Consider the following 10,593-nt stretch of genomic DNA (forward strand, 5'->3'; position numbering starts at 1 on the left):
TACATTTCTTTTTCACATATTAGTTGATTGTCGGTCGAGGTGAGGGAATTTTCAAAAGTTGTACAGTCACATAAAGAGTCTTCTTGGGCATCATCCCTTTTTGTTTGTAGGTCTTATATTTTGTATGAATTTGTAACGAGCCTGAACTCATTTCATGTTTGTAAATAAATTTGAAAATCATTTTTATTTATTAACAACTGTGTTGTTTGCTTGCTTTATCATCATCACGTCCAACATTTGAAACCTTATGTTGTAACAAATTGGTAGTAGAGTAGTCGAGTTTTAGATTACGTAGAACTATATATGTTGAGAGTTGGATTAAATAATATTAGCCCTTATAGTTCAGTGTGGTAGAGCATTAGTCTTGTAAATTAAAGGTTTGTAGTTCAGTCTTGCATGAGGACATACATTTTTTTATACTGATTGTCGGTACCAGTGTATGAACTTGTATTCTTCCTAGACTCGATACCAATATTTTTTTAGTCGGTACCAGTGTATGAACTTATATTCTTCCTGGACTTGTGGCCTAAGAAAGTCAATTCTTGAAACTAGAATTTTCACTTGAAACACTTCAGGCATAGTCGATGCACCCTTAACACTAATAATATTTCCGTTTGGTGTAATTTGTGTTTTTCATCGATTTTAGAGTATACAAAGATTTCATCGATGATGACTATCATGAATCTGTCAAGAAAATCATAAATGTCATCCTGGGAATGTCTTGGATTAGTGGTAGAGCATTAGTCTTGTAAACTTAAGGTTTGTAGTTTGATCCTACATGAGGGCATATCTTATTTTGATCAAGAAATAGTCGGTAGGTCTGTAGAATTGTTTAGGTAGAGAGTTACACATTTTTACTAACTCACTCTTTCTACATTTTATTTTTAGCCGATTGTCGGTTGAGATAGGAGAGTGCTCGAAAGTTGTATATTTTAGGTCTTTTACATATTGTCTTGTATCCTGCTGCACTCATTTCTCGTTTGTAGATTGGGTGGTAAAAAGTTGATATCAAAGAAACCAGGCTTTAGGTCTTGTAGATTGTGTAGGTCGTAAGTCAAGTTTTAATGATAATCTTTATAGCTAAGTGGTTGGAGCGAGAGTCTTGTAATTTAAAGGTTTAAATACAATCTTACTGGAGGTCATACTTTTTTTTTTTTAATGTGAAAATGATTTATTATGGTGCGATGAGGATCTTCACGAAGGCTTGTTACCATATTTTTTTTTTACTCCATCAAGGAAACACAATAACCTTTGACAAACGTAGTAGAAGATTGAAAGTTACCTCATCATACCATAACGACCCCATCTAAATGTAACTAATAATTTTTTATTTTGAAAACAGAAAATTATTTATTAGTAAGCTAAGTGGTAAAAAAAAAAAAAAAAAAAAAACCTTTAATTATGAAAAATCTAAATTATTTAGTTTGAAAAAGAAATATATACTTTTTATTTTTTATTTTTTATTTTTATTCAGCAAAGCAGGAGACTAAGCGGGGGCAGCAAGAGTGAAGAGGATAAGGAAGCATTGAAAGGAAAGGTAATTTTTGTGAACTTTTCTTAGACCTTCCCCTGTGAGGGTATTGAAATCTGAAGAAACGAAATCAGAAGCTGAATCCAATTCATCCTCTCTATGAAATTCTCGTTTGCCCTAATATGTTTAATTTTGAAGATGAGCTCATAATTCAACCCCGAGTTTCGTGGTTAATCTGGATCCAGCTTCTTCTTCTTATCCTCGTCTTCGCGCTTTATTGTCTCACCATCTTCGCCATTGATTTCTCTAAAATCAATACCGACAGCAACTCCACTGCCGCCATTCCTTCTTCTTCTTCTTCTACTTCTACTAGTCGCTTCGTTTCTGAAATTGCTCACAACCACAAGAATGTTTCTATGCACAATATCAGGATTGATTCTGATCCATCGCGGAATGCGCAGGTATGGCGTCTCTCGGCTTCATTTTTAAACGACTTGTGTAGGAATGTTTGTTTGCGTTCCTGGTTATTCTGTGAACATTAACAAGTTTTACAGCAATTCTTGGCTTGATTTCTATGCTTATTGATGATTTTTGCGGACAAATGAGTGTGAATATAGGGTTTACAGAATTGTGTGGGTCTCTGTAGTCTGTATGAATTCAATACCTCGTTTAGACTACATAGGAAAATTGGCGTTGATAATATCAAGACAAAGGGATTCCAGTGATACTTCAAAATCAGGAGGTTTCTCCCTCTCATAAATGGATTGGCAATTTATTTAGGAGAATGGTTAATGGTTTTAACCTGAGGAAAATACTAGTAAGATGTATTGCTCTATTTACAACAACAAAACAATTGAAAAGCATAATACTTAGGTTATTTGTTTCAAGAAACTCTCCTAGTTCTTTCTGCTTCATTTATTTGTTTTATGTTTTAATATATTTAGATTGTTGGCCATATCCAACATTTGGTATCAGACCTAGGATGTCGAAACAAGTGTCTTCATCATACAAAGTCGTCGGAGGAGATGTGTCAACGATTAGGGGTGGAAGGGAGGGACCCGTTACTCATGAAGAGAAACTACGTAGCATGGTTGATGAAGATGTGTGTTAACTTACAGACACAAGGCGTGTGGACGCCATCGAGCATGGTGACGACATTGATGCCACCATTTACCAAGCAGTCCCAGAAGACGTCCTTCTCATGTTGGCAGAAAAGTACTCGACAAAGGTAACGTGGGAGACACTGCAAACAATGCATGTGTGTGTGGAATGTGTAAAGGAAACAAAGGTGCAGACCTTGAAGAGCGAGTTCAAGGCTATCCGTATTGAAGGACAGTGAATCGATAGACAATTTTTCCATGAAGTTGATGATGATTGTCAACGGTAAGGTGGAGGAGATCTCTGTCATCAAGAAGTTTCTTCGAGCTATTCCCCGAGATTCATGCAGATTGTTACCTCCATTGAGCAGTTCGGCGATCTCAAGAACATGTAGGTTGAGGAGGTCGTTGGTCATCTTAAGGTCTATGAGGAGAGATTTTGTGGCTACGAAGACAAAGAAAAAGGAGAAACACCTCTTACTCACATTTGAGGAGTGACTCGCACAAACGAAAAAGAAAGATGCGACTAACTCATCCTTTTCAGGTACGAGGGGACTTGACAGCCATAATATGGAAAACAAAGGTCGTGGACGTGGTCACGAACATGGTCGCAGACGTGGTTTCAGAGGTGGTCGTGGCAATACCTCACAAATCCATAACAATGTCAACCCTTAGAAGGACAATAGTATGATTAAGTGTTACTCTTGTGGAAAATACAGCATTATGCTGCAAGTGCTGCACTAAGGAGCGCGTTGAGGAGGCAAACCTCACATTCACGGATGATGAAGAGCCCCCCTCGTTGATGTTGGTCGAGAAAATGCCCAACCTGTTGATGCTCAATGAAGAGAAGGTTATGACAAACCTCCTTCATGGAGAAGACCAAATGGAGACTAACATGTGCTATCTAGAAAACGGAGCGAGCACCCACATAAACGAAGATCGAGCAAAGTTAAAGGAGCACATAACCGAAGATCGAGCAAAGTTAAAGGAGCTTGATGAGAAATTCAGTGGAAACATAAAGTTTTGCCACAGATCAATTGTACCAATTCAAGGCAAAAGATCCATCTTGCTCTAGTGTAAGAACGGTGATCAACATCTATTGACCAAGGGTATATTACATCCTAAGTTTGAAAAACAATATTATTAGTTTTGGTCAAATGACGGAAGAAGGTAGCAGAGTGGAGTTAGTCGGCTCGTTCCTCAAGATATTCGACAGAAACGGAGCCCTACTGATAGAGGTAAAATGGTCGTATAACCGCCTATATAAGATACTATTGAAATACTATCAACATCTTCCAAAAGTATCCATTGACGTGACAGCAAGAAAGTGAAGAACCTATGATCAAGAGAAAAAGAAACTGAAAAACATGGCCAAGAAGAAACTAAAGGCTACTACAATCAGCGAAGAGCCCTGTGATCAAGAGAAAAAGAAACTGAAAAACCCGGCCAAGAAGAAACTAGAGGCTACTACAATCAGCGAAGAGCACCCTACAATGGTATGTTTTATCAAAATTTTCATCTCAACCCCAGAGGCCTAGAGGAAGGCCACCAGGGCGTAACAAATATGGGACATCAACTTGTCATCTCAACCAGAAGCCAAAATGTATGTGTAAAAGGAGTATGTTACAAGAAGTTTCTACGGTAAGCTTGATGATGACTTTTCCCCACACGAGAGGAGTGGAAGAAATTGCATATTGCAGAATTAAAATTTCTTCGGAAGAAGATAGAGTTGACCCGGAACCAAACAACATTGACACTAGAAAGCAACGTACAAACATTCTCACCAAGACCCTTACAAGGGTTAAGTTTGCAGAGATGCAGAAGTTGCTCGAAGTGAAAAATTTCAAGCAAAAGTCAAGTTTACGGGTAGAATGTGAGTCAATAAGCTTGACTTAATAAAAATAGTTATTAATTTGAGTAAGTTTAGGAAAATGGTTAGCGATTTATTTAGGAGAATTGTTACTGGTTTTAGCTTGAGGAGAATGTTTAGAAAATTTTAGTGTTTTCTCCCCTATCAATACTCATCAAAGGTATGTTCTTTTCACAACAACAAAAAGAATTGGAAAGTATAATGCTTAAGGTTCTTTGTTCCAAGAAACTCTCCCCTCAAGTTATTTTTTTTCTTCATTTATTTGTTTTGGTATATTTCGATTGTGAGCTATGTCCAAGATTTATTGTCGAAAGGTGTAACTGATTCAACTACCCTATCCAATTCGAGGACCAAATTTTGAGGTAGTTGCTAACAGAAAACGAATGCCCTAGGGCCTACCCTAAGGCCTTGCAATACGAAACTAGGATATATGCACAATTTGATGGATGGAGACATGCACAATTTGACTGTTCTCAATGGAAACAAATTGTGCATATACCCTAAGAGGCATTGTGTATATATCCTAGTTTTTTTTTTTCCTTCTAAAAACGGCCTTGTGTTAATGATATCCTTCCACTCTTAGGCCTTTCCTTTTATGTCAGTTGGGGATCCACATGCTTTGAGATTGACCATATTTGCTTCTGAAGATGTGTTTCCATTAAGAACAGTTGTCCACCGGTGTATCTCCAGAGCCATATGGTTAGAAAAGTTTTTTTTTTGCTCCTTCTGAGAAGTCATCCACTCCTAGGTCTGGCAAAGATTCTTGGGCTGTTACCTTTGATCATCTCACAAGGTGCCTCCGGTGTCTTCTTTAACTCCTTCCCAGAGGAATTGTCATAGTCAAACTTAAAATTGCAACTCTCATCAGAAGACTAAAAGTTTCGGGAACTATTGCTTGCGCTATCTTCTGTGTCTTAACCAAGGGCAGTTAACTTTGTTGGATGGTCCACGATCGAAATATGTCGAAACAAATAAAAGAAGCAAAAGGAACAACGTAAGAGGAGAAATCTTTTGAAACAAAGGAACTTTAAGCACTTGTCTTTTCAATTCTCTTGGCGGTTGTGAAAAGAGCATACATCTCATGAGTATTTATAGTGGAGAAATCACAACTAGTTTTCTAAACTCTCTCTTCAAGTTAAAAGCTCTAACAATCTCCTAAGTAAATCACTATTATTTCCTAAACTTATTCAAGTTAATAAATATTTTTGCCAAGTCAAGCTTAATGACTCACATTCTCTCCGGTAAGTTTGACTTTGCTTGAGATTCTTGACTTTGAACAACTCCGGCATGTTTGCAAAGCTTAATCCTTGCTAGGGCCTTGGTGAGAATATTTGTATGTTGCTTTCTAGTGTCAACGTTGCTTTGTAGTGTCAACGTTGCTTGGTCCCTAATCAACTCCGTATTTTTCATAAGAAATTTTAATTTCACAACATGCAATTTCTTCTGCTACTCTCTTTTGTGCAAGGACTTCTTCATCTTGTAGGGTACTCCTTTGTCTTTCAACCTTCTTTTTTATACATGCCTCTAGCCTTCTTTGGTTAAGAGGACAAGTTTGATGACCCATTTTTCTTACGCCCTGGTGGCCTTCCTCTAGGCCTACGTGGTTGAAATGACAAGTCTGATGAAACACGCCATCTTATAGGTTGCTCTTCACTAATTGTAGTAGCCTCTGGTTTCTTCTTGACCATGTTCTTCGGTTTCCTTTTCTCCTGACCCATTGGTTTCTTCTTCACTTTCTTGTTGTCAACGTCAATGGATACTTTTGGAATATATTGATGGTCTTTCAATAGTATCTTATACATGCGGTTTTGCGACTATTTTACCTTCATCAACAGAGCTCCATTTTTGTCCTATATCTTGAGGAACGAGTCGACTATCTCCACTCTGCTACCTTCTTCTGTTATTGACCAAGACTAATAATATTGCTCTTCAAACTCGAGATGTAATACACCTTAGTCAATAGACATTGATCGTCGTTCTTATACTAGAACAAGATAGATCCTTTGCCTTGGATCGGTACAATTGATTCATCGCAAAGCTTCACGTTTCCAAAACTTCTCATCAAGCTCCTTGAACTTTGCTCGATCTCCAATCATGTGGTTGCTCGCTCCGTTGTCTAGGTACCACATACTGGTCTCCACTTGGTCTTCTCCATCTATGAAGGGGTTCGCCATAACCTTCTCTTCATTGAGCATGAACAAATTGCGCATTTTCTCGGCCAACATCAATGTGGGCTCTTCATCATTCGTGAACATGAGGTTTGCCTCCTCATCGCACTCATTGTTGCAGCACTCTATCGCATAATGCTCGTATTTTCCATAAGAGTAACACTTGATCATACTCTTGTCGTTCTAGGGGTTGACATTGTCATGAATTTGTGAGGTATTGTCACGACCTTCTCTGCCACCATGTCTGCGACCACATCCACGACCTCCGTTTTCCTTGTTAAGACTCTCACATCCCCTCGTACATGAAAAAGAAGAGTCATATGCATCTTTCTTTTGCGTTCGTGTGGGCCACTCTTCATGTGTGAGTAAGAGGTATTTCTCCTCCTCTGTCTTCGTAACCGCGAAGTCTTTCTTCATGGATCTTAAGACGACCAACGACTTCTTCAACCGACATGTTCTTGAGGTCGCTAAACTGCTCGATGGAGGTAACAATCTGCATGAATCTTGGGGGAACTGCTTGAAGAAACTTTTTGACGACGGAGATCTCCTCCACCACGTCGACTAATGAACGGATGCCGCTAATGATCGTCGTCGACTTCATGGCAAAGTCTTCTATTGACTCACCATTCTTCATGCGGATAACCTTGAACTGACTCTTCAAAGTTTGTGCCTTTGCTTCCTTGAGACGTTCCACAGCCACATGCATTGTTTACAACGTCTCCCATGTTGCCTTTGCCGAGTCGTTCTCTGCCAACATGAGAAGGACGTCTTTCGGGACTGCTTGGTAGATGGCGGCAAGAGTAATCCTGTCCTTACGCTCCTCAATGTCACCATGCTCAGCGACATCTCACACTCCTTGTACCGGTAAGTTAACACGCATCTTTATCAACCATGCTGTATAGTTACTCTTCATGAGTAACGGGTACTAGAGCGTTACCCTCCCCTCCCTTCCACTCCTTATCATTGTCACATCTTCTCCGGTGACTTTGTATGTTGATGAAATTTGTTTGGACATCCTAGCTCTGGTACCAAACGTTGGATATGGCCCCACGATCGAAATATGTCGAAACAAATAAAAGAAGCAAAACGAACCACGTGAGAGGAGAAATCTTTTTAAACAAATAAACCTTAAGAACTAATAAACCTTAAGAACTTACTTTTCATGAATGATTGTAGTGGGGAGTTGAAGTTAAAACCTCTAACAATTCTAAATCATAACTATTTGTTGAATGTATTCAAATTAATAATTATTTTTACCAAGTCAACCTTAATGTTTCACAAACTTTGTTTCATTCTAAACCAAATGCTCCATCGATCTCTCCAACTCGAGGACTCTCACTCCTCGTTTACATCACCCATCCCTTTCTCGAGTGTGCCAATCCTTACGGATCACCCCCTCATATATTCCAATCCCCAATTCATAATTTGCCTCATGCCTGCTGTTATATCATGTTTCTGTTTTCCCTTTCTTTTATTCTCGTGGGATTCCTTGTTTTATGTCAATTAAATGTTAGAAGTTTTTCCTTTTATTCATCTATTGAATTTTCGTATTTAAAATTGGTTTTCTCAACAATATTTACTATCTAGATAATCTAAATAAGTATCTATCTATAATTTTTTAGAATCGTACAATACTACACACACTCGATCTAGATGAACACAGAGTACAAAAGAGAATGCAAGGAAAAATATTGGCTTTTATTAATGACTTTAGGTATTTAGACGTAAGAACACAGATAATAAAGAAAATGGATATATATATGGCTTAGCTTTTAACATATATATATATATATATATATATATATATATATATTACTCTACCCACTTTTCAACTGTTCCAGGGTTACACCAGACACCAAATGAGTGGATCCCTTGAACCAAAGAGTATTGCGTTTTATTAAATTTTTGTGCTTGTGCAGGGCTGGATATTCTTTGCTGTTAATAGTTGGTCAAATTGATTCACATTATGCACCTACTTCCACTCGAAACAAGTTTCACATACATCTTAGTCCTACGGATAAGAAAGAAGTTGAAGTTTGTAGGATATAATATCATCTATTCTGTATCACTTGAAGTTTGATGGAATGAGTTCATGCATGTTGTATGTATTAGCATATAGTCCTTGGAATGTCTCAAATTGTAACAAAACAATATGCATGAATATGGCAGGTCAATATCGAGCAAAGTGTCACAACCATAGTATGAAGAGAGTAGGTTATGACCCTCACGCCATGACAAGCAAAGGGGCGTCCCTCAAGAGACGCCCTATCCGGCCATATACGGGCCAACATAGAAGAATGTCATGATGCGATCGAGGAGGACGATGCATCATCCAACACACCACCACGCAAAGTGGTATTGAAGACATGTTGATACATAAGCATAACAGAGACATCAGCATAGACATGAAGGACAAGATAGGCTTGTTGAAGGGCCGAGTAGGGCTCCGGGCCTTAACCTCAAAAGTCGGGGTTTCGGAAGGAATTTGGGCATGCGGTTCGGGAGTTAAGTCCGCCCATATGAAATATGAATGCTCGTCAAGTTTGGTGTCAGTCAGACATTGGCCGGACAATGCACGACACCGTATGACACCTCACCAAAATCATGTCTACAACTGGTAGAATGAAAATGGCTCAAAATGTACTATAGGGGTACCATGGTGTTAGCTCTCCACCACCCCTGGGCCTTGTGGCCTAAGTGAGCTACCCTGTGGCACATACGTGTCACAGTGTGGGCGAGTGTGCCGAGACGAGTGTCTTGGGCGACTTCCTTTGAAATGGATTTTTGAAGGACAGTACCGGACGGCACGGGTGTGCCGGTATGGCGCCCTAGCCCGTATGTTGGAGGTTGCTACATACACTCGCTATTCGGGACGGTATTCGTAAATGACTCAGCATGGGCACGGGAGGGCCTATGCCTCGATAGAACCCGGATGGATGGATGTTCAGAAAGTCCCGAGGAGATGAACGACACGCGGGCCCATTCTCGATGGCATGACCGAATGAGTTATGATGGCCGACGACATCTCGAGACTCGAGATGGCGTCAAGACATATGGACCCTATCGATGGGGATCTAGATGACAAGATGAGATGCGACGTTATATTGAGAGACCTCGGCCTAGCGTAGAGGCAAGTCGGATGTGTCGCAGACGATTGAACATACACGCATAGGCGGCGTATGTGGTTGAACAAGCTTGGATTCTGCACAAGCGATGTTCGATTGGCGAAGACAAACCTCACCTATGGTCCGACGAAGCCACAAAGCCGGGGCGAAAAATACATATGGGGCTTAATTCCCCTTAAGGCTAGTCGTGAGCGTGTATAGATCACGACGCCGCACGGTCAAGAAGTTAGGACCGTGACACAAAACACGCGGGAGGAGATAGCGTCGAGTATGAGTAGGAGAATCAGGCAAACGGGAGAAGGCAGTGTAGTAGGAGGGGAAGGCTGTAAAGAAACCAAGTTAGAACCTCACCCTCGCAGTTATTTCAGGCTTGCTAAATCAGCTTTCCTCAGGTGTGTGGGTACTCTTCAACTGCGAACTCAGTCCCGGAGGAAAGACAGAGACCGGAGTCGACAAAGTCGAAACGAAGTCGTTTCCTCAGGTGTGTGGGGTTGGACTCTTCAACTGCGAACTCAGTCCCGGAGGAAAGACAGAGACCGGAGTCGACAAAGTCGAAACGAAGTTGATGTATGTGTACCTTTCCCTATCAAATGAACTCATATCCATTTTTTGTTTTCACGTTTCTGTTTTAGATTAATCAAATGTAGTTTTGTAGTTTTTTGAAGCCTAAGTTTGCTAATATTGGTTGAAATAGCATTCATAATAGTGCTGCAAAGTGCAATTAAAATAATGCAACAATTTTGATCACTAATTGAGCAACCAAAGAAGAAACCATTTTGAAATAGTAAAATCATTTTTATCACGTTAGAGATTTCTGGTGAATCTCTTTTTTTTTTTTTTTTTTTTTTTGGTAAAAATGAGG

General features: G+C 39.6%; 1 protein-coding gene across 2 annotated transcripts; it reads left to right on the plus strand.

The window, feature by feature from the left end:
- The first annotated feature begins 1,480 nt into the window (after positions 1 to 1,480).
- Positions 1,481 to 10,454, plus strand: LOC111499795. Of its 2 annotated transcripts, XM_023151488.1 has the most exons (4): positions 1,481 to 1,932; positions 8,776 to 8,792; positions 9,977 to 10,123; positions 10,213 to 10,454. In XM_023151488.1, the coding sequence occupies exons 1-4, from the start codon at positions 1,654 to 1,656 to the stop codon at positions 10,295 to 10,297; spliced, it is 528 nt and encodes a 175-aa protein (XP_023007256.1). In that variant the 5' UTR covers positions 1,481 to 1,653; the 3' UTR covers positions 10,298 to 10,454. The 2 variants fall into 2 exon arrangements, with proteins under 2 accessions (XP_023007256.1, XP_023007255.1); XM_023151487.1 differs by lacking the exons at positions 8,776 to 8,792; positions 9,977 to 10,123; positions 10,213 to 10,454 and adding an exon at positions 2,416 to 3,807.
- The last annotated feature ends 139 nt before the right edge of the window (positions 10,455 to 10,593 follow it).

This window comes from Cucurbita maxima, unplaced genomic scaffold (assembly GCF_002738345.1).
Source record: "Cucurbita maxima cultivar Rimu unplaced genomic scaffold, Cmax_1.0 Cma_Scf00027, whole genome shotgun sequence".
Taxonomy (NCBI): Eukaryota; Viridiplantae; Streptophyta; class Magnoliopsida; order Cucurbitales; family Cucurbitaceae; genus Cucurbita; species Cucurbita maxima.

Excerpts from the sequence above, each read along its gene's own strand:
- LOC111499795 (XM_023151487.1), top strand. The coding sequence starts at position 1,654 with ATGTTTAATTTTGAAGATGAGCTCATAATTCAACCCCGAGTTTCGTGG. Across the intron at positions 1,933-2,415 it reads ATCCATCGCGGAATGCGCAG|ATTGTTGGCCATATCCAACA; the intron begins GTATGGCGTCTC and ends TAATATATTTAG.